This window comes from Rhynchophorus ferrugineus, unplaced genomic scaffold, assembly GCF_030347505.1.
Source record: "Rhynchophorus ferrugineus isolate W39M unplaced genomic scaffold, kcgeb_rfMv2 rfM3, whole genome shotgun sequence".
Classification (NCBI taxonomy): domain Eukaryota; kingdom Metazoa; phylum Arthropoda; class Insecta; order Coleoptera; family Curculionidae; genus Rhynchophorus; species Rhynchophorus ferrugineus.
Genome location: NW_027472582.1, coordinates 49904633 through 49929150, shown reverse-complemented (window position 1 = coordinate 49929150; position 24518 = coordinate 49904633). Strand labels below are relative to the sequence as shown.

General features: G+C 31.5%; 1 protein-coding gene and 1 long non-coding RNA gene across 7 annotated transcripts; one reads left to right on the top strand and one right to left on the bottom strand.

Moving 5' to 3' along the window:
• Positions 1–1437: 1437 nt before the first annotated feature.
• Positions 1438–24135, bottom strand: LOC143193230 (cAMP-dependent protein kinase inhibitor beta). 6 transcript variants are annotated; one of them, XM_076399313.1, is made up of 4 exons: positions 23996–24135; positions 23848–23938; positions 4448–4591; positions 3419–3706 (listed from the first exon to the last, which is right to left on the bottom strand). In XM_076399313.1, the coding sequence occupies exons 3-4, from the start codon at positions 4581–4583 to the stop codon at positions 3570–3572; spliced, it is 273 nt and encodes a 90-aa protein (XP_076255428.1). In that variant the 5' UTR covers positions 4584–4591; positions 23848–23938; positions 23996–24135; the 3' UTR covers positions 3419–3569. The 6 variants fall into 6 exon arrangements, with proteins under 6 accessions (XP_076255426.1, XP_076255428.1, XP_076255430.1 ...); XM_076399315.1 differs by lacking the exons at positions 23848–23938; positions 23996–24135 and adding exons at positions 5459–5562; positions 21227–21323; XM_076399314.1 differs by lacking the exons at positions 23848–23938; positions 23996–24135 and adding exons at positions 5459–5562; positions 6802–6916.
• On the top strand, positions 22765–24191 carry LOC143193236 (uncharacterized). The gene is made up of 3 exons (XR_013004970.1): positions 22765–22854; positions 22913–22973; positions 24059–24191. It is a non-coding gene; the product is annotated as an uncharacterized LOC143193236 (long non-coding RNA).
• Positions 24192–24518: the final 327 nt, after the last annotated feature.

The window sequence follows — 24518 nt, the reverse complement described above, 5'->3', positions numbered from 1 at the left end:
GTATATATTGAGAAAAATTAGGACAATATATATCAATCAAAATCATTTTCTATAACTTTTTCCCATCTCTCTGACAACACGGCCATACCATGTTGGAAGAAATATGTTGGTTTGGGAATAATCCAATCATCGATCCATTATCGCACTTCTTCGATATTTGGAAACCGTGTACCTACCAAGCCATGCTGCCAAACCAATCTGAACAAGTGATAATCGGCCTGGAGCGGGAGAATTTTCCATTAGAGCTGCGATAGTGTATTCTGCGGATACTGTCATATAAGAGCATGATTTTGCGTTTGTTGCTCACTATTGATGATTTTCTTTTTGCGACATTACGTCAATCAATTTGTTCATCTTACCTCAGCAACTATTTATAGTAACAGCTTCATTCCCACAACAATAGTAATAGTGTAGTAACACATCCCACTATATACATAGTCACTTTCAATATTCTTCACGGATGTTCGTGGCCCTCCTGGGCTAACCCATAATCTTTTACACTTGGGATTGTCGTAATAGAGTCACATTTCATCGTCAGTCACAACCGTAGCGTGTAAACCCCTAGAAACAGTGGAACCACTACGATATCATTGAATTCATTTGTATACATTAAACAATTTAATCATTCTAAATGGAAATTGTTCTGGTTGTATTTCAGTTTTTCAATGATATATTAAGATTACAGCCGGCTAAGTAAATTCTAGCAAACGGCAGTGATTTCAATGTATTTTCTACCGATTTCACATCGTACAAAAAATATATCTTGCCTAATGTATCCTTGCTTTGGCATATTCTTGGCATAAGTTTGTTCTGTAGTTCAGTTTAATACGAGTATATAAAACAATTTTCAATACTTATTCTGTCAAATATGGTACTCACTTTTCTTAATTTTAGGTTTTGCTACTACAAATTGTTCAGTTGTACTTGTATGAAGACTATAAGACAAACATTCAATGTTAAAGCAGTACTAAATCCATATGTTGAAATTATAAAATAACACTGCCCGCAAATACTATTTTGTTGAAATGTAATTAGGCATTGTTAAACATTTTTCTTACTTCCTTGATCAAAATAACTAATAAATTGAAAAATTAAGTTTCAACACACCTAGTTCAGCGTTTCTCCAGTATCAGTATTCCTTCCTAGTGTGATAGTCTCTGAAAATATACACCTCCGCATATTAAACATCTTCATTGGATGTTTTTGTAGAGTAGATAGAAGTCTGAGGGTTCCAAATCAAAAGAATAAAGGATAGCTGAGCAAGGGAACACAATCTTTGTGTCAAGCCGAAAACTTTTTACCTTACTCTCGTATAAGTTATAGAACAGACTTAACTAACAAAACTTACAGATTATTAAATGGCCACAAAAAAGCCAATAGTAAAAACATATTATGAGTTATAAAATGTGACAGGGTTTACAAAACAAAAACCATTAATTTACATAAAAAAACTATTTTATTTAAAGGAAAGAAGAGCCGACCGGTTGAACGGCGATACAAAGCAACACTGAGGGTAAAAACAGATAAAAATCATCCCGACGTCTATTTTTAGATATCTCATTCGTAATATAATTCAAAATAAATGGCCTCTCAGATCACAATGCAGTCCGTAGCCAGTGCATGCAATACTAGCCGTATAATGTAAAATATGAAAATATTGGGAAAATAAGACCTGAATGTTGCTTTTAATTTTTATTTATATAATTGGTTCCATATAAATATCGTTAAAAATGTTCTTACTCGAATACAACTTCTCGTATCTGACTAGTTTATGTTTTGCCATAAATATTTGAGCTACAAATTCTATTCTAACGGCATGTTCATTCACATATAAACACCTTTGCATGTAGTACAAAATAATCTAACAATACCTTATTTGGTTTAATGTTTTGTTACACAGCTTCAATAGTAACTATTTATTTTATAGCAGTTGGATTTAAATTAATACGTTCGCCTCGTGATCTGATATTATAATTTCCGTCTATAAAAACAATAAATCTTTACACACAAAGATTTACAACACCGTCGTCAAATGTACAAATATAATAGTTACTATTAAAAGCCATAAAATGAAAAGTACCCTAAATCTAACACTTAACAAAAAAATTATCACAATAACGTGCATGAAGTCACTAGAAACGTTTTGTGTCAACCACCCACAGCTTCCACAACGTACGTTTCTCATGATACAAATAAGTTATTAAATAAAGAAAATAACACGAAAATAAATTAATAACTTAATATCACAAACCTTGTCGTTGATAACTTATCTCTAGGCCAGAATGTATAGTGAAAATACTTTTAGTTTGTTGAGATTATCTTCTTGAAATTTTTTTAGTTTTTTACAATCAGATCAATAAACAATAAGAAATGAAACTTAAGTTAGAAGTTCTAGATTTATTCATCGGCGGTTTAATTCTAATTTGAAACGTTTTCAATTTGATTTAAGATACTTTACATGACTTAATTGAGCACGATCCAATAATAAAATCTGAAATAAAACTAATAATTGGCGAACTACAGGGAAACCACCTGGTCGATAGTGAATATTATTGGTAATACAATTACAATATATATATATATATATATATATATATATATATATATATATATATATATATTAAAGGATTTAATAAAGAGAGAAAAATTAAAGCTAGTTGGGAGTGTATCAAGATAATGATTTACTTATTGGAAAGAAAGTTTATAATTTTAAAACCCTGTAATAAAAACACCATATAGAATTAATACTAAAAACGACCTCTTAAAAACAAAATTAAAATTATATACTTTTCAGAACAATTTTTTAAAAATAAATCAACCTGGCATTTCTATGTAAAATAATATTCTCTTATAACAATAAGGGACCCTGATAAAAACTCAAATCATTCTTTTTAATTAGATATTAAAATAATAGTTATAATAGAACTTCTAGAAGACAGATAACAATTAAGGAGTATACAATTACAACCATATAAACCCTTTAGAAACTACTGTATTGATGCCTATAAGATGAAAGAGTCAGTTATAAAATATATATGCTTGAATAAAAAAACATTGTCTGAACAAAGTAATCTCAAATTAAGATACAAACATATAAAAAATTGTGTTCAATAGCCAATTATTAACAAAATAATTATAGTTTGCTTATCTAAAATTATGCATTTAATTATAAAGGAAATATAAGAGGAAATATGCGCATGACATTGAGTATGATCATCTAATGTAATAGATATATAAATAAATCAAGTTTCTACAAATAAATACAAAATAATGGAAAGATTTAGAGAATAAATAAGAAATCGCATTATTTAAGGGCAGTTCCACATAGTGATCTCCATCCCTTTTAACAACATACATCGAAGGATCGGAATTGTCCGAATATAAACATCGAATAACATAGAAAACCAGAATCGTTCATTTTTATTGAAAAAACTAAAACTTCATCCTGCTTTAGGCGACAATTTAGAGTATTGTAAATCCATACTGGAACATTAGTCTGAATCTATTTCACAGCTATTAATTTGACAAAGAAACTCATTACCACATTAATCGAGACTCTGATAAGAGACTCAACTTTGAGTCGAACTGGGTCCAGCTTGAGGTTCGCCACCGGGACTAGTGGGCGAGGGCGTCGCAGTATGATCTTTCGTACTGAGAGCTTGTAATCGAGCGGGCAAATCCGATGACGTAACCACTGCGTGCTGACCTAAAACAATTAAATCTTTTAATGAAAACAACCCTTGCTATTCAACATGTTTATGTGTCAGGATGGGAGGATGGCTGAGTTTTTCAGAATCTAGATTGTAGTGAAGGTATATCAGGGAGGAGAGGGAGAGGCTAGCCACGAACAAGATGGGTGGAGACAGTAGCAAGGCAAGTTTGAGTTTCAGTTAATACTCTTGTTAATTTTCATCAAATTGAACTTCTCAAACTTACCATTAGCTAAATATGTTGTTTATTTGTACGTATGTCGTCATGTATTTGAATATGGCAAATCGAACAAATATACAAAATCAGGGTCAGTGAATTGATTACGACTATTCTAATCTTATTTTCATGCTAATAGTGTCATTTTTAAATATTTTCCGTTTTTATTGAAATTGCTCACGTATTCTTAATGCTGTTTCACTTGTTTACTGTTACTCATTCGGAAGAAGATAAAGCCACAAATATCTTTAAAATAACGACCAGAATTCAGTGGAGACATAAAAAATAAAATAAAAATGGATTCAAAGTCAATACACATTTTACGGATGCTGTCTTTCCAAGTGAACCCGTTTTAAATATTTTAATAAGGTATTTTATATAAATGGAAGTCATTCATAAGCTAAACCAGTCAACAACTTTACAGTTTGTGGGGCAAAATTATTTTATAATTATTCATTATAAATATTATTTAAAACATTGACTTCATAATATAGCTAAAAAATATATATTTTCTACCCACCTAAAATATCTGGTAAAGCGTTCCTCCTTCCCGTTCTTCCGGAGCTCAAGAATTCCTGAATGGGATGATCATTGTGAGGTGAAGGCCCTCCTGATGGGCCTGCGCCCTGGGACCCAGCCTCCATCACGGCCAGCATTTTCAACACTAGAAAAAGACAATGATAATAAGAAAATCACTCGAAACAACTATACTGCTCCAAAGTGCTCTTCTGTATCTACAAGATAAGACTGTTCGAATTGCAACGAGAATTGTTCTAGAACAATTAGCAAGGATACAGAAGCATAAAAGGAAGATCTACGCAAACTACCATATCGTGATGTATATTTCGAATGATGAATAAAGTCTTTCATTATTCATTATATCATCGAATATGGAAAGAATTGATTATGTAACTCGAAAAATGTGATTATAATAAATATAAAGGAAACGGTGAGAAAGCTAATAATATTCTAGCCTAAATTACGGTTATCAGTCGATTAACATTGATGGTGCGCTTTTCATAATGTATATTCCAGTTTGAAAAATATATTACCAAATATATACGATATTTTATTATAATATTATAACATAAAAGCCTACAAATACTTCGTACAAATTAAAATGACTGCCAATTTGTCAAATTAAATTATAACTAATATAAAAAAAATTATTTACACAGGAACGATTGAATTACAAGAGCCAAAAAGTTTTCAGAGCACCATGTATTCGACAACAATAGAACTAAAAATGGATGCTATTTAAATGTGTCACCTTTCATGATTAGATGTTTTAACATAACTAAAGCTTATGATTAAATTTGAAAAATATAATCACTGAATTAAAATACAAATTGTTTCAACAACACCAGACTTAGTTTCACCCAACCTCTAACTCTTCTAATAAATTTAAAAAATATTTCATGTAAAATTTTCATTAATAAACAGTTAAAGTAGATGTATTTTGCGATTGACAAAACAAGAAGTTGTGGTATATGTTGTGCGTATTGGGGGTGGGAACATTTAAAAAAAATACCTTAATAGTTGGCCAAGTAGTACAGTACAGCCAACTAGTACAGTCTTCTTTAGGCATCCAGGTGAATAATGCTAATAATTATTCCTAATTCCTTCAACAAGCATCTAAGATCGAAAAAATAAAATAATCACGGAAGGACTAGAAAATATTTTACTATGAATTAAAGTTCTAAAAGTTTTAAATTAACTTTTGAAGACCTTGCACTATTATTAACTACGTTTTATAAGTGGTACAATAAGTATAACTTATACATTTGTACCGTGAGCTAATGTTGCTAAACCATGGAAAAATCCAAACTGAAGACTAGATTTTATGATCATAAGATCAAGATTACACATACATTTACAACGTAAAAAAGTTGTAATTGAGAATCAAATTGTCGAATTGATGCCCTAAGCAGCCCACGCCTCTGCCTCCAGCATTTTATTGATGTTGTTTCTAGTGCCCAAAAGATGTGATTGTTTAATTTGCTTATGAGTTAATTCGACACTGTAATAGACTTTGCCAACAAATTTTTGATATCAAATTATTAATAGGCGTGTATTTTGATCAGAAATGAAACCGTTATTAAATTCGATGGTTCTGGCATTTCTCTATATAACAGTTGTCCATTTGGAATTATAAGATTATTCACTGTATACAGCGACTTCTTATTACCGCGTGTTCAGATCGATACAGCATATCTTGGCAGGCACATGATTTCGAAGTGCTGAAGAAGAAATTATCACGGATCGATGATTGGATGGCTGCCAAACTAATATTATCCTTTCAACATGATATAGTCGTGTTGTATAAAATAATGGAAAATATTACTGGTGATGAAATTTACATACGGTCTTTTAATAATCCCGCTCTCAATAAGAATATGCAACATTATTATTCCACGGTATTTTTTATAAATATGCAATCAGCTGGACACTATAAGATCAGAAGTATAAAAGATTGTTACTGACTGTTACATTATAATAACGCAATACATATATAACGTCTCATACAGCAGGGATAACTTTTCAGTTTTTAGCTAAAAACAAAAGCACAATTACAGAACGTAATCCATACTCGTCAGATTTATCAATGGCTTTGGCCATTTTTAAGCTTAAAAAAACATTCGCAATTTGCATAGAAAAATCGCCTTTTTAGTTATGAAATGATAATAATCATTGTATTATTATAAACGGAAAATATTTTTATAGCGAATAATAATAACTTGAACCTCGCATCTTGGTAATTTACCAACAAATAAGAAAATAGGTTATGCAATTTGTATTATGTTATTCTTATTTTTGTATAATCATGATTTTGAAACGTTATACCTATCAAATAGCAAGTGAACGAGAACTTACAAGAATAGTATTTATAACGCGAACAATTTTTCAGTATACCGCCGTTAATATTAGATTTCTTGAAAGGTTTCCTCTGAAAGTGAGCTAAATAATAACCCATCGGCACAACTTAGAGATCGACGAAGCACTTAAACGATTCAAAATCAAACTGACTTAACTCCGCGATTTTTTATTTAATCTCAAATGTAGTCGTGACGTTCTGGGCTGACGCTTTTATCTACGTAATCCAATAGTAATTATGTATTTTCCTTGGCAGTCGAATGAGACACGATAGCGATGACGTTGTCCGTTGAAGTGCGAGGCAAACAATACCTTTCGCCTCGATCCTCGTTCTAATAAACACCGGTCGCATCAAACAGAATATCAATAGAGCTCATCGTCAAATATTTACTCGAACAACATCTATAGAAATTAAGTGGGGTGTCTGTTCAGATAGTAACGTCGGAAAACGAAATCGTATTCTCCGAAATAGGATTTTTATTTTCTTCCAGACATGGAGACGTAACTTATGATGTCAAGTTAAATTTTATCTAAATGCACTGGTGTACGTCAGTGGCGGCTCCTGATAAAATTGTTCAAGTGTTCTTCAATTTTTGCAATAAAAACTTACATATTTTTTATAAATTAAGTCCATCCTACGTTCTTTTCTGTTCGCAATTCTTGGTAATCACCTTGTCATTAAAATTGTCTATTTCAGAGATAAACTGTTCTTCAAGAGATAGCATGAAAAGAGCTGTTAAACGATATTCGGCCATTGAATTTCTGAGAAACGCTTTGATGCGCTTTAGTGTTGAGAAAAAATGTTTGGGCCTCTGATGTTGTCATGGGAGTTGGTCACACGATTTCTGATTGTCTAGTCTCCTTCCACATGTCTCCTAGATTGTTTGCTATTAATAATTTTAGAAGAGGTAGTGCGTCATTTAATGTTAAAATCGTTCTTTTGCACAATTTATTATAACATCACACACCTCTAAAGCAGAAATTGGGTGACTAAATTAACTGTTGCCTGGACGATTGCGTTTATTTTCTGGTGGTTCATGACTTATTATATCTGATGCTTCACTAATAATGTTATCAATATTATTTAGAATTTGAATAAAACTGCGTTCAAAATTGTCGATAGCCTCTCTTATTCCAGTAGGTTCGATTTTTCTTTACTGTCATTGGTTAAAAAGCATATCGGAAGATCGGATCGTTTAATGTACAGCGAATAGAGGCCGCTGCACTACATACTATTGCTGGAGAACAGATCTTCTGAATCATCCATACACTCAATGAGATGGATTTCTATTTTCATACACAATTTTAATACAGATCCTTCTGTTCACAATTATGTTTAACACTTCTCGTTGAGGCGAATTATAACATATCAAAAAATAACTGCTCGTTATGGTTTTGCAGCAACATCAATTGTTTCGTCTGTCATAATCGCCAAAAATTAAGAATTGTTAATTTCCTCAATTACTTGTTCATGACAAACTTCATCCATATACTGTAATAGATCGTTCTGTATTTCTTTGGAGGTGTATTTAAATACTGAAGCATTCTTTAGATGCTCACTTGGAGTTGCATCTAGTTTAGCTGAAAAAGTCCACTAAATATCCCGGATTCTGGTAATTATCGCTCTCATCATGTGCCCTAAGAGATAATTTTCCAGAAAATTTAAGGCAATTCATAATTTTTGATAAAACATACTTATTCTTTGACACATTTTAATTATGTCTCTCTATATTTATTCAATACGCAAAATCAAATTGAACCATAATATTAGTTGATCCTAGTAATGCAAATTTCATAAAATTACGAAGATGGATTTTAGATTTTTCATGTGTTTTAATTCTCAAACTTAAGTGCTTTAGATCGGTGACCCTTATTTCCGTCCAACACATTTTTTTGTTACATCCACAAATCCATTTCTAGTTGCACCAAATTTCTCAATAATAATATCTGGTAATAGTCTACCCTTCCTTTAAATTCCAATTTTTCTTCGTATGAATATTTTAGAAATGTCTTCATATTAATTAAATTAAAAACCACTTTCAAAGTCACAGTTATTAATATTGTTATTATTAACAGGGCGAAAGTCTCGTAAAATTCCGATACAAATAAATTATTCTATAATACTTAAATATCGGCCTTGTTTTAGACCTCAAGGACGGACACGAGGGTAACAGTGCCACGCGGTTGTTTGAAAGAGCTCGCAGAGCACGATCGTGTCTCCCAGATAAATAATAGCGATAGTGTTAGCGATGGTAGGTTATTCCACTGGTCCACGTTACTTCCGTGGCTCACAATTCCATTGCAGTTTTATCACTGATCACAACAAGAATTCGCGAATGTTAAGTGGGTTTTTGGTAAGTAATAGAAAATATTTTTGTATTTTAGTCAGATTACATAATTATTTTTTGGGAGCTTCTTTAGTTGGTTTTGGGAGCTCTGCAGTACTGCAGCGTTTATCGCACCAGCCGCCACTGGTGTGGGTATTGAGTAGGTGATAACAATGTAATTATAAATTAGTTATGTCCGTTTATATGTTGTGTTATTTATTTTGGGACAACGTTCTCCTTCTTTTCAGGCAAAATTCGAACTCCATCGGAAAAAAGATCTTTTGAGATAATATTTGATTTATGCGAAATAATAAAACACTGACGTAGCAAATCATACTGCCCGTGTGAATAACCAGAAAATAGATAAAACAACGTTACAACCCCTCCGGTAACTATACGCCACGTGCAATACCAATTATACTGTGCAATACCATGTACAAAACTGATATTAAATGCTTGCATGCACTGTGATGTGATTTTTCTATACTGAAATTATAAGTGTCTGAAAGGGTTTAAAGCACAAACATTTTTAATTAGTTAAAAACTATTTGATTTTGTGGAAAGAAGAGACGACTTGCTGAACTGTATATAAAATGACTACTTCATTCCTTGTACCATTAAGTCAATGATTAGCCCTTGCATAAGACCGCAATTTATCAAATAGAGTCCGTAGCCAGAACCGTAACAGATGCGAGATATAACATAACGACTTTTGTTTGAACACACGTGCAATGATATCATAGCGATGTTTGACCGGCCAAAAACAAAATGTTAATTTCACCCCACTTTGGATTGCATATACATGTAATTAACAGATCTGATCGACCATATTTACGCACAAAAGTTATGGCGACTTGAATATATTCTTGCATATGACGCGGAATAACATTAAGATATATGATATTGTATTCTATTTAACCTATAATACCGGACTATTTCTGCATTATGTGAACGTTGACCAATAATTCCTGTTTGTATTCAAGATATTTTGTATATTTATTTGTATATTTGTTTTAAAAAATATACAAGAAATAAATGTAAGCAACTTTTCACTATACCAACAATCAAAAAACCACCTAAGTCAGCAAAAATCTGCGAAGCATATGAATCCAGCAGTTTTATGGGAACTTTACCTTTTACATTTAATATTACAAATAATATATCAATATAATACGTTATTTAATTTATTCTACATGTACCAACCGCTATTATTGCAGCAGTTACCATGAAAACATCACTCTGGCAGATTGATATACGCCGGTTGAAATCAAAAATATTTTTTAAATTTTCTAGAACCTTCTCACAGCCACTTAACGGGTGTAATTGTGACATTAAACCATTTTTGAGTCCACACAAACAATCACCAAAAATTTCATCAAAATCAGCAAAACCAAAGAGTAGCTCAATTACATACACCTGGACAGAAAAATTATGCAGTAATCCCTCGTAATCAACGGGGGTTAACGTTCCGTTAAGATAGTGACGATTGGTGAAACCGCGGCTGACGGTTTATACATGAACGCATTAAAAGGAGAAAAGCATGTAAGTTTGTTAGATATATAGTTGAATTTATTTGTCCATTCATTAATGAAGAAAATACGTAACTAAAATTACGTACATACTACTAAGGTACGTAAATATAAAATTAATTTTCACTTATATTTTAGTTGCCAATAAAACATAAAATAACAGAAAACACCTATAGTACGCAAGTTATAAAGTTATATGTACTTAGAAAATACCAATGTAACGAAACAAAGATTTTTTTAACTACAGGATTGTTGGCTGTTTCATTATTTTCTTAATGTCTTTCTGTGCTTATTTATACGGCTGTAGTAAACAAAATCCAAATCCTGCAGTTGATGAGCAAATGACAATGTATTATTTATTTTGTGTAAAGTTAAAGATGTAGTTGATTTTCCAGCTAATTATTGAGAAGTATCACCTTTATCATTTGATTCATTATTTGTATTGCTTTCCAAAGTTTCAACGAGTTCCCCTTCTGTGCCTTCATTGTCATTAGCGGCTAAATCTTCTTCAACATCCGTTGACTGAAAATCTTCAAAACCTTGTCCATGTATTTGACGCATAACTTGTAAAATGTTAGTGACTTCGGCTTCTTTGCCCGGCAATGCTGAGGTATCGATAACAAGTTCCGACCATGCTTTTTCCAGTATGTATTTATAGTTGATGTCTTAAGTCACTCACTACATCTTTACTAATGGTTACGCAATGAGCAATATTAAACTGTTTCCAACATTCGGTAACAGTTAACGCAGGATCTGCTTCCATGCATTTTAATGGTGGATACAGACCAGCATACGGGACGAATTTCGTGAGAAAATTGAAAATGCGCATGAGCAGAACTGAATTCGGCAATCATTCGTGATGAACAGCTTTCTATTCATTTTAAAACCTACTCCTCCCGATGCTTTTTTGTTTTTATCATATGCCCATTACTCATTTTATAAATGCCAGATAATTTCTTCTCGTTCTTGTTATCGCTAGTAAATCTAATGGAATTTGGTCAAACTCTTCTTCCAGTTTCTCTTCTTTGGTCGTTGGTATTAATATGTTCCGCGTTTCCATCTTCTACACTTTTCTCATCTATCCAATTTATGATCATGTTTTCGCTCTTCTTCGCCTTTTACCTTGTTGAATTTATTTTCGTGTCTTGGTTTTTTCTTATTTTCCTTCGGAATATCCTTGCCTTTTGTCGTCTACGCCGCCACAGTCTCGTGTTCTCAAAATAACTGTTGTTTTTAATATCTCCTATCCTCTTGACAATAACCAATCCATCGATTTCGGTATTCCATGTCCACATCTCTCTATCTATGATCAATTTCCGATTTTCTATCTTTACAGTTTTTCCTTTTGCCTCTATTCCTTCGTTTTATTTATATTTAGCTCTGTTATTTAAGCACGTCCTCATAAATATTATTTCAGTTTGAAATTTTTTTTATTCTTTATGATCAGTTGTTTATTTTTAGTATTTTTCATTTCAACTAGACAGGTCCTATCTACCAATTTTCTGGCGCTTTTTACTAATACTTCCTAATATTAATACTATTAGTCTATATATCATCAATTCGTCCTCAGTTTTCTTCTTCACAACCAATTCTTGAACAACCTATATTGCATTTGGTTTTTATCTCCATCAATATAATCAATCCTATTCTCAATGCTCCATATTTTTTCTATTTTCTCTATTCCTTCTTATTTCTTACATGTGTTGTTGCATCTACGCCTTCGGAGGCTTAATAGTATTAATAAGAGTGTCTAATTTATCTTGGACAATATACCTATGCACAACAAAACTTTCAAAACAGCAGGTCTAATATTCGAATCAGACAACAAAAAGATAATGAAAGAAACAAAAGCAGGTGTACCGTGGGGCAGTGTTTTTGGTCTTGTTGATTGTTTACCCAATACATGTAACATCACAAATAGTAAATGTTATTTTGGCTACATTTGCTGATGACATTACGATACTTGCTATTGGAGACAATAGCGAATAATTAAACAGAACACTGCAACACGCAAGTAATAATCTAAATAAGTAGACTCAAACATGCAGAATAAAAGTCAACGAGAGTAAATCAGTGCATGTTGAATTCACCTACAACCAAGCTGTTCATATACTAATAAATATGAATAACACTATTATGCCATCCAGTAACAGTAGCTTGAAATAAATCTTATGGCAAAACTTCGTTGGAAGGAGCATATAAAAAATAGAAAAAAGGACTAGAATAAAAATACAAATTATCCGTACTAATTCAGTTATGAGGGTGTTGTGCGAGAAATAATGTCAATATCATATAAATACTTCGGAATAAAATCCTGTGAAGTATTGTGAATACACCCAGACACTACAGGAACAGTTACTTACGCTGAGATCTTCAAATTCCAACTGTTATAGAGGAAATTAAAACCGTGTGATTTTGTGTAGCTGTATAGTGAAGTGCACTAAATGATAAAAATATTGAAAAGTTCTGCTATCTTCAATAGCGACTTAGTAAGGGCTTCCTAGGTAAGTACCTAGTTACGTAAGTTGGTCAGCAACGGCTAGCATAAATATATTTAAAAAGCCAACACTGAAAATGTAAAGCGCTCCACAATTAATGTCTGTATACATCTGAATAACTCAATAATACTAAATGGAAAACTTTATTTACAATTTTATGTGAAAATATCAAAACCAACGAATTCAACATGCCCACCAATAGATAATGCTAATCAAAATACATGCAAGCACTTAATACATTTCGATCGCTCAATTTACTGCCCACTAAACATGCAATCACCTTGCCCCTTACACGCTCGCTTACGTCAAAAGCGGTAAAACATCTCACTTGAGCTTTTGGAATAATAGCAATTGCGGTTTTCTGCTTCAACCCAAAAAAATGCAATATATGGTCTATCCAAAGTTTTTTGTACATACGTCATCAAGATGTTTAATGTATTGCCTGCCGCAATTTGTAAATTCGTTTTAGAATCAGACAATATTCAGACAACCAGAGATTAAATATATGAAATGTATAAAAACAGTGAGTAGTTTTTCAACATAAACATAATTTAATACAATTATTTCTAAAGAAACTGCTAGTCTGAAAAGTATCGAAAAGGTCTAATGGAATTTCTGGATATTGCTTTTAAAATTATACAAATTTTAAACGCATATAATAAAATGAATAAAGACTTATTACTTCAATTTATGTATTTAGATGAGACATGGATATTTCAGAATGGGACTGATATACTCGATGGTCATAACAAAACGATTAGATTTTATTAGTCATAACATTTATTAATCGTTCATTGTATAGATATATTGTACTACATGCAGAAAACAGGAATGGTTAATAACACCTTCGGATTGGATGAACTCGGTCACACAATGAAGAAGAAATTGACAAATGATGGAATTGTAAACAAATATTAGATAGATTGGAAATGAACAGCTTAGTTATTCACTTGAATGTAAATATCTGAATATGATATAATTCAATACTGCTAATTTCTAAGACAAGGTGATGAGAGTGAAAACAAGTAAAGGTGAGTTGAATTAATATATGATAATTGCAGGAAATGTTATTGTAGAGTGTAAAGGATTTATATGCACAGATATGTTTATTCAGAATATCAGAATATTTCAGAATAATTTGGTTAAAATATATAAGGAGAGAAATAATAGATAATAGTAACTGTTTTGCAGATATGGCAACTGCATTAAGGAGAATGCAGTGATTAAATCTAGTTTTATCAAGATGTATACAGGTATTAAAAGAACAGACGAATGAAAAATACAGTGTTATTAAAATGTCTTTACAAGGAAACACTGTACTGAAGGACTCAAGAACTAAGCGTAAAAGGTAAATATGTTCTCTAATGAAAGAAAAATGGATTATTTAGCCTCCAGGGGATACAACTCACAGGTGATATGTAAAAGAGTTCAATGTAAATATAATCAAACACAACCCCAATCTACAACCTATTATAACTGTGTAGTTAATTGTAGTTTTAAGTCCTTCGATAATATACGCATTAGATTTACTATAATGTTAAAATAAATTATATTTGATAACAGTATATGTGTTTAATTATTTAATTTAATTTAGAGTTTTGTTGTATGTCAAAGCTAAACTGAACTTAAACTCAGAGTTGATACGGCAATTTTCCGACATTTTGACGTCAAAAATTTAGAGGACGTATGTACAAAATAACTTTGGACAGACTATAGCAATACACCAACCTAAATAAAATCATGATAAATCATCATATAAGGCATAATAAGGAATGCTTTCCACGTTTCAAAAATGCTTCTCACATTCAAAGTCAATCGATTTATTTAATAAAGATCTGAGTCAAAAGCAAAAGAGCTTACTACATTATTGAGTGTTACGCTACAAGGAGCTCTCATGGTCAGTTGCTTAAGAATATCCATTTTGTTTTTGGGTTAATACAAAAGTTTAATAGAAGTTTTAATTAAAATGTCAAATCAAGTCTAACATGGAAAATCCTACTTAATACTACTACTAAGTAACTCTGAAACTTCTATAAAAAAAGTTCCCGTTAAAGTTCCCGAAGGTAAATACGACCACTTCTTCACTCTATAGTAAATAAAATCTCTATATGGAGAATATATTTTATTTGATTATTCAGGAATAAGTTTCCTGTCAATTTTAGGGATCATGTCTATGAAATTCATAAAAATAAGACCTAAAGAGCTCGCGAGGAGAAAAGAGCAAACAGGATTTAGACTGAATTGCGATTGTGTAGATAAGATTATGGAGAAACGGACTAGATGTGGGGAAGAGTGTGATTGTAGCTTCAGTTTTGACTCTATTTTCGACTGTATCCACTTTTCACTTTGGGCAGCTTTGAAAGCTGAAAATATGCCCCTAAAAATTATTAAACTTTTTCATGCACCTTACGATTCCCTTTAGCCATGCGCGAATCACTCTGATCAAATTATCAAAATTCAAAATTGAATCAATTTGTCAAATTCATTTGAGGTCCAATGCAATCTTCCGGATTCTGATGCAATTATGCGAAGTTTTTAAAAATAGATCTGATGTTCGCTGATAACAGCGCTATATTCACGCTGATGCACATGTTGAAGCTACTAACATTAATCATGACATAGTTCACATTGCAGAGCCATATGACTTGAGAATAAACAAATAAAAGACCATAGTATTGACAACTGGTGGCGATCGCATTCTATTGTAAATCAGATCCAATTAAAGCAATTATAGGAATTCAAACACTGAGAATAAATTGGGGGTGCCGAAAGGCATATTGATTTTTTGCCCGATATATCGAAATTTATTTCGAAGAGTTTGGATAGTTGTAAATCGGGGTATCGAACTTTTAGGTGCAAAGTAAAATATCGATATTAAAAAAAAATCGAAATAAAAAAATAGCTTCCAGACGAAATCGACCTTTTTGGTCGATCAAGATCAAAGAAAGCGATCTGAAAAATAGGGGACTATTATTCTCTGATTTATTACTCTTAGTAGTTCCATAATCTGCCTAGGAGGCATTAAGTATTTGTAATATTTATATTATATATACATGACTTGTAGAAAATCACTCTATTCAGTGATCTCCTGTATAAAATACTATTTTAGTTAATTAGTATTATTCTATAGCTTATTACAAAGTCTATGTATGTCCAATAATCAGATCGGATGGTGTTAGACGTTTTACTCTACGCATTTCACTGTCACTTCGCATATTTAGCTGATTAACGAATATATTGGGATGCACTGACACTCTTTCGAAGTATTTCACACAAACGCAACATATTGAATTACACTCCTTATTGGTTCTAGATGAATATCGTGTTGAATCATTCATTCGAAACATTCACATTAACATTTGATTCACACTATATTTCACATAACAAGTCAATTGAAAAGTTCCCGGCCTGACACATAGATAGCGCTACGAGAATTAAATCCATATGTTTTTTAGTTAGCTCTCAAAAGATACGTGTATAAATTTGACAACTGTCGGATTACTAGTTTGTGAATTATAACATTATGAGTGAAGCAACTTTTGTTATTGTGAAAAAAATGGATAAAAAGGAATTTCGCGTGGTGAAAGCAAAAAATACAGTTGAAGCAAAAACTTGGCCTGATGCTGAGTTTCCGGACACTGCCCTGGAAAATTAACCATCAAGGATTGGTATGCTAAGTTTAGACGTGGTGAAATAAGCACCGAAGACAGTGAACGCAGTGGACGCCCAAAAGAGTTGTCAAAGAAATCGGTAAAACGAAAACATTTAAAAAATCCACAAAATGATTTTGAATGACCGTAAATTGAAATTGAATGAAATAGCAGACACTCTAAAGATATCAACTGAACGTGTACATCATATCATTCACGAATATTTGGGTATGAGAAAGCTCTGTGCAAAGTGGGTGCCACGCGAGCACACTTTTGACCAAAAACAACGACGAGTTGATGATTCGGAGCAGTGTTTGAAGATGATCAAGTGTAATAAATCCAAGTTTTTGCGTCGATATGTGACAATGGATGAAACATGGCTCCATCATTTCACTCCGAAGTCCAATCGACAGTCATCCGAGTGGAGTGCACACGATGAACCCGCTCCAAAGCGTGGGAAAACGCAACAGTCGATTACCTGTCACTAGTACGGAGCATCGGCAATGGCAGGCAACAGTTTATTAGCGGTTCCCCATAGTTGGGTTCCATATGACCAAATAAGCTTGAGTATAGACTTATACAAAAATATCTTGTTATCTAATAGTATTGAATTTGAAATTGGATTTGCGCCCGATTATCCAATACATATAGTAGAGTTTAAGTACAAATTGTTTGCGTTTGGCGAATATGTGCTTCTCCCAAATTAGACATCGATCTAGGTGCATACCAAAATATTTAACCTCCTCTGCTTGCAACAATTATTGATCTAGACTGGTGGACATGTTTTTCTACGGAGCGTAGAAGCTGTATGATCGGATTTTGTTTCGTTTGCTTTTATACGCTATCTTTGCAGCTACATTTGTATTTGATTTATGTGTGTTTGTAGGTTAATTGATGTTATGGCTCGATCTTCATGAGAGGCTAAGACTTCCGTGTCGTCTGTGTATTTTGCCACAGTGGTTATTTTTATTGTAGGTAGATCAGCAGTGTGCATAAGGTATAGTATTGGACCCAGTACACTACTTTGCGGAACTCTTCAATATACTACATGTAAATCGGCATGTTCATCGCCTTGTTTTACAATAAAACGACGAACTGTAAGATAAGATTTTAGTAGTTCATAACCGAGATGAGGGAGAAGTTTCTTTAATTTAATAGTTGGACGACGAGAGAAATATAAAAACCTTGAAAAACCAAAAAACCTCTAAACATATAAAAATAAGTACCAATTTTAAAAGTTGACTGATACTGCATTTGTGATTTGAATTATACTGAAGAGCCATATAACAACGGCTGCGTGGTGATAACTGTGTTTCACAAAAAAATATTTTATTATTGTATCATTAAATCAAATTTACAAAAATTTAGCACCGTTAGAAATCATGCCCAAAGCTTATTTCATGGATTCAACAGTCTTCATGACAAATGACATACTCAGACAATTACAATTTCAGTTACACTCTACGACTAAAATAAAATGTAGCAGTTACAAATACATCCTGAAAGGGACATGACGATTGAACTATTTATGCTATATTTGTGAAATTAACTTCCCTAAGTCACGAACCCTGAAAAACAAAGTCGTTCGAACGAATCAGCAACGAATTGATCTTTTTAGATTCGTATTCGACAAAGAACCGCTTATCGGTCGTTGGTTAGGCTTTGGTTTGGTTGACACAATTCAATTCCATAAATACTTAATTACTAATATAATAGGTATAAAATAATAATATGATTTTTAAAAAAATGTTGCTAGCTGACAATTTAGAATTGCGCCAGCAAAAAAATACAAAGAATTCTATATAATAGCGATATTGCTCATTACATCAAAACAAGAGTCAACTTACATAAAATGAAAGCTACCAAATACTTATTTTATCATATCATATGTGTAATTGTAGTTTTTCTGAAACGAATTATGGCTTGTGACAAAAAATAGTCTACCGTAGTTGTAAACATATTCGAAGCAAACTTGATTAACGAAGCACGTCTAAATTAAATAAAAATTGCTCTTCTACAAACAAATTAATCGCAATATAATAATTAAAAGGTTATGTTAAGTTTGAAAAGTCGAAAACTGTTAATCAAATTATTTCTTTTTCTCAAAATCTATTCTCTATTAAGTATTCCGAATTTTTATCAAAATATATATAATCTGGTAGACAAGGTCTCTTAAAAACGAACACACCAAATTTATACACTTTCTTTAATATTAACCTTATAAATTCAAGTAATTGAACATTATAATGAATAGGGTCATTGTTAGAGAACAGTCGCTCCATTAATAATCCATTGTCAATTCAATGGAATTAAAAGAGGATCGAAGTAAAGTGTAATGTTTTAGACTTGAGATCTACGCGATCATTAATATTTCAATTACTGAAGTGATTTTTGGAGCAGCGTTTATTGTATAAAGATAGCCGATGTTTCGCAATCGTGACAGAGTATTCAGGGAGAGAGCTCTATTGTCATATTTAAGCAAGCTCATGACGATCAAGTGATCAAAGCCCAAACGATATTTTCTTATAAAATAACCTTGTGGGATGATTAATACCTCGGTTTCATTGAACTGAATGTAGTAGCCAATACCTATCCAGTATTCAGCCAAAGCTAACTGAATTGTGTGTCCTTATCTCACATATCGTTGGTGTTGTTTTATTCGTTTACTTATTATCCTCCGAGTTCTTCCTACATATACTCACATAGGCTCTTAGGAGATATTAGCGGATTCCTTCCTGTTGGTGCTTAAAGACGCTGGAGGGCCGCTAGCAACAAAATTAAAGTATGATCTATTCTTCTTCCTATTTATGGATACTTGGAAAGAAAACAAACTGATGCAAACCTTTAGTTGTTTTAGATGCTAATGTATATCAATGAATTTTGCCAACAACGAAATTTACGATGTTTAAATAATACGAACCTTATTAATCTATGTCAATTTCTTAATAATTAATGAAAACAATATAGAGGTGTATGTAAGAAAATACCCTAAAAACATTTTTCTACAGAAAAGAAGCCCCAGCATTGCATTTATAAATAGTTAATTGCGGCATTGAAAATGACAGAGTGGAAACACAAATTATAAGCTACCTAGCGGCACGCAATCACCTAATAAAACAACGTCCAAAACTGAAATAATCAATAACGCTCGACAGCAAACAACTGCAATATATAAATAACGTGATCCAAAAAATTAATATTTTTATATTGTAAAAATTACTTTTGTTAACTGCTATTTATCAACCTGTTCTGCTACTCTTAATTAGCAATTCTTGCTATAATATAAAACTTTTATAATAAAAAATTAAAATAAAAAGTTTTTCTAACACCAATGATTTCATTTTTAAAAATTAACCCAAAAATTAACCAAAAATCAATTATTTAAACTTTTTAAACTTTTTAAACAATAATACAAAGCACTGTTGATATTATTAGTGAATTAAAGGATTAAAGAAATACTTCTGCTTACAAAAGCAATATTCTGCAAAAAAAATAAAAGATGTAAATTATTCAAATATTTATATATTTACCAAACTGTGACTAAACATGACATTTGTTGCTCAACAATTTCCTGTTCAATTGCAAAACAATCCACTAATCTTATAAATGTTTATACAGTTCAATTTATGAATTGATCAAATTTTATAAATGTACCGTGATGTTAGGAAATATTTTTAAAAATATATAGAATTTTTAAGGTAAAATTGTAACTTATATGACGTAAATACCTCATTGCTTACATCTACCTGGTATTGGGCCAACAAATGTTCAGGATTAGTTAAGGCGCGATATAGTTGTTAAAGTACACCTTATTTAGTTAAACCACATCTCAAATACTGTAAGGCTTAGAATATCAGTGGGATTTGTGTAAAAGAATTGCTTCAAAAAATGAAGGATTTCTTCCATAAAATGCATGTCACGGTCACCAACTATAATAAAAACGCTTAAATAGATCGAATGGACGCAAATATTAATTATAATTACAAGTTACCGTTTGTTAGTATTAAAAGGTGAAGTCAAAACCAAATCAAAATACAAAAGTCAAACAAAAAAAAGAAAAATATATATATACATACATATATATATATATATATATATATATATATATATATATATATATATATATATATATATATATATTATATTCGTGCTATTAATAATAACTATTAATAATAAACTAAAAAACTATGGGCAATATATCCATTGTTTGAAATGCAATTAATGAACCATACAATTTAAATACCACCTTTAATGTATCTGATTCGCTATAGTTATGTAGCTATGTTAGGGGCTTTGCCAGTAGCAATTTAGAAGAACGCCAGCATGCAGAAATGGTTTTTAGGACTGCGCCTACCTGCTTTTCTGGATAACCTCTTTCGCGAAGTACGAGACACGCGGCCCTGCACAATGTTTCCACCTACCATTGACATGCAGTTACGGAATTCCTCCTTCTATGGCAAAACAAACTGTTCAAAACAATGTTTCAAGTTTTTACATAATAATCAGACACTAACACAACACACACTTTTGTAAATATGACGGTATTGTTGACATTGAAGATAAGGTCCGAATACAATCGTAGTGGGGATAAATGACAAGTGTGATAGTTCATTTTTCCAAAGAAATTCCCCTTGCAATTATTGTTGTTATTGTTAGGAAAAGGCGTAATATTATATCCGAATATAATAAAAACTAGAATTAATAGCGCTAAAACTATTTTTAATATTATATATGGCGCCATCTAACGATTGACGCCTAAGTTTAACACAAAAAAACTTTAACGTCATTTTTTATATTTTTAATTAGCGTTGGGAACTATCGACTGAAGACAGACAAAACAGTCGATAGTCAGAAAACTAGCGACTGAAAATGGTAATTATTATTTTCAGTCGGATGCACGGTTCGACTGTTTTGTTTAATTGGTGATGTCAGATGAAGATGTACAAACCCTTTCCTGTATAAATTGTGAGAAAGGAAAGGACGGAGATAATTGATTGGGGGAGTTAATTAATTATATGTATATATTTTCCAACGGTAGTATAAGCGCGACGGAGATGTAAAAAAAAGGAACAAAGTAATTACTGAATACTATTAACAGTCAATTAATAATTTCATTTTAAACGAAGTAGAACTACTTTTATATTCGAATGTTCTGTGGATCTGGAAAAAGAATTGGAATTTTCCTATGAAATGGAATAATACCCCATAAATGTTTTATCATATTTTAATATGTTAAATGCTATTTTCAAGTAATATACTATGATAAATATAGACAATACAATAGAACTTAAAACCTAAAAACTATAGGTATGCAATAACCATAAATACTAAATAAAAATTAATACATATAGCTAATCATAGAAAAAAACTAATTAAGACATAATTAAAAATGATCGCACAATAACTACTAGAGCTTCTTTAAATAAAGTAAATGCTTTATTTATTATTGGCCTGAAATATTAACAAAAATCGAGAAAGTAATCGAAATATAACCTATTATTGCCATAAAAACAGTCAAAAGTATTTTACTATATATCATTCAAAATTTTATTACATTAACAATCTTGAAAGTTATCGTTCCAAAATACTGCTATATTAATATACAATATATTGTTATTTACAAGCTACCAAAAAAAGCATAAAACTATATATATTACATATAAATCTATGTAAGCATAAATTGGGTACCTTTTCGTCAAGATCGCGACTAGGACGACAGAGCCAGAATGTTAAAAATCAGACGAATGAAACTAGTAGAACCAAAAAGAGTAACTAAAGTACACGACTGAAACAGTCGATAGTAAATAGTAACAAAATCAGTCAGACCGAAAATAGCGACTGAAATCAGTCAACTGAAACAATCACTGGTAAAAAGTAGTAAAATCAGTCGAACCAAAAATAGCGAATGAAACAGCTGATAGTAAAAAGTAGTCAATTACTAAACAGTCGATAGTCGATTTGAGTCGATAGTTTCCAACACTAAATTTATTCTTTACTGTGGTTTATTCTATGCAAGATAGTGCCCATGCGTCTAATTCGGAGATGTGGAGTAATATATAGAACATAGAGTAATATATAGAGTGTTAATTTAAAACAAATAATTTCAGAATTGTTTTATGTGGTCTCAGCAGAAAGGCGCTGAGAACGTCATTTCGCTGAATTTCATAGGTTAGTTTAAATTACCATTACAGGCACCTCTAATGAAAATATTTTATAAAAGGAGCATTTCATTGGTCGACGATTTCATACCTAGCACGTGACTAACGTCTGACGTCACATTCTACTGATCAATTAAATTTTAAATAAAACCAAAATGTAATTTTTCAAAACCATTTATTAAAACAAAATTCTGTACAAATCGAAATATTATAACATATCTAACATATAAAAATAACATATCTCAGCAATATAATCAAAATTTATCTACAACCTTTCCCTTTTTTATATATTTTAGTGCTATCAATTCAAATAAGATGTATTAAAATTTGTCTTATCTTATTATTCGCTCATACTAAAAGCAAAGGAACACAGCTGAAAGTCTTAATATTTTACCTACTTGTTCAACACAAAAATGTATTGAGGCAAGTTATTATTATTTTTACAATGTTATTGCGAAAATTATGGAATGGATAATTAAAACAGTTAAATCGTATGATATACGTCAAAATGGAGAAAACATACCAAAAAGTAATACTTTAAAGAACAGCAACAAAAAATTAAAACATGATATATTTTAAAATTACTGCTGTGCTCTTATTATGGTAAAATCGAGGAATTAAAAGGACAGCTTAGGCATCTATTAACAATATAATAAAACAAGCATGATAACCTCTTGTTTATAAAATCAAGATCACCGTGTTGAAAAAGTTATCTTGGTTAAGGAGCCTTAAGCCAAAATATTAATTATAAGTATCTTGACCAATATACATTTGTTTTAAATAAATGAACCCCTTCATAATAATTACGTTTTAAACTGATAGCATTTTACAAACAACTTTTTAAAGGGTAACAAAAACTTTTCATGTAGTATAATTACATTTACCTTCAATGTAACTTGTAATTCAATGCCTCATTCGGACACATTTTGGATTTAGAGTGTGGGTAATATGTTCATAATTTCTTCTGTTATATTGCTGTAAATAATAATATACATGAACACAAATGCTTTATATAAATAATTGTATACGTACCAGGTAAAAGCAATGCTAAGTCACACAAATCCTTAATCTTGCTAACTTGGTCTTTCTTCCAAGGAAAACTACGTCCGGTTTTTATTTCCGCACAAACACTGGATACACAACACTTTTGAGAATGAAGATACATTAAAATCGAATAATAGTGATTATATTTAAGACACAAGAATGCTAATAGTATTTTATATTAGACACACAAAAATGTCGTCAAAAAAAAACTGTAGCAAACAATGGTGTTATAGAAATGAACCAATAAAATGCCTTCGTAGGCCAATTCAAATGAACCAATCAAAAAAGTGATCTAAGAGCCGCCATTGAATGGACCACGCAAAACATTTCTTGGATTTTACCTATTCAAGTTAAACCTCTATATTTACTCTATGATATAGAATAAAGAGTAGTGTTGGGACTGTTTCAGTACTTTACTTTTAATTACTATTTTTGGTTCTACTAGTTTATTCGACTGATTTTTAAGGTTCTGGCCTTGTCGTCCTAGCCGCGACCTTCAAGATAATGCGCC

What these genes read in the sequence shown, in the direction of transcription:
- LOC143193230 (XM_076399310.1), bottom strand. Translation starts at nt 6,901, where the DNA reads ATGGGTTATTATTTAGCTCACTTTCAGAGGAAACCTTTCAAGAAATCT. An exon ending in GCGTTATAAATACTATTCTT is followed by an intron (nt 4,592 to 6,801) that starts GTAAGTTCTCGT and finishes GTCTTTTTCTAG; the next exon opens with TGTTGAAAATGCTGGCCGTG. An exon ending in CGCTTTACCAGATATTTTAG is followed by an intron (nt 3,707 to 4,447) that starts GTGGGTAGAAAA and finishes TAATTGTTTTAG; the next exon opens with GTCAGCACGCAGTGGTTACG.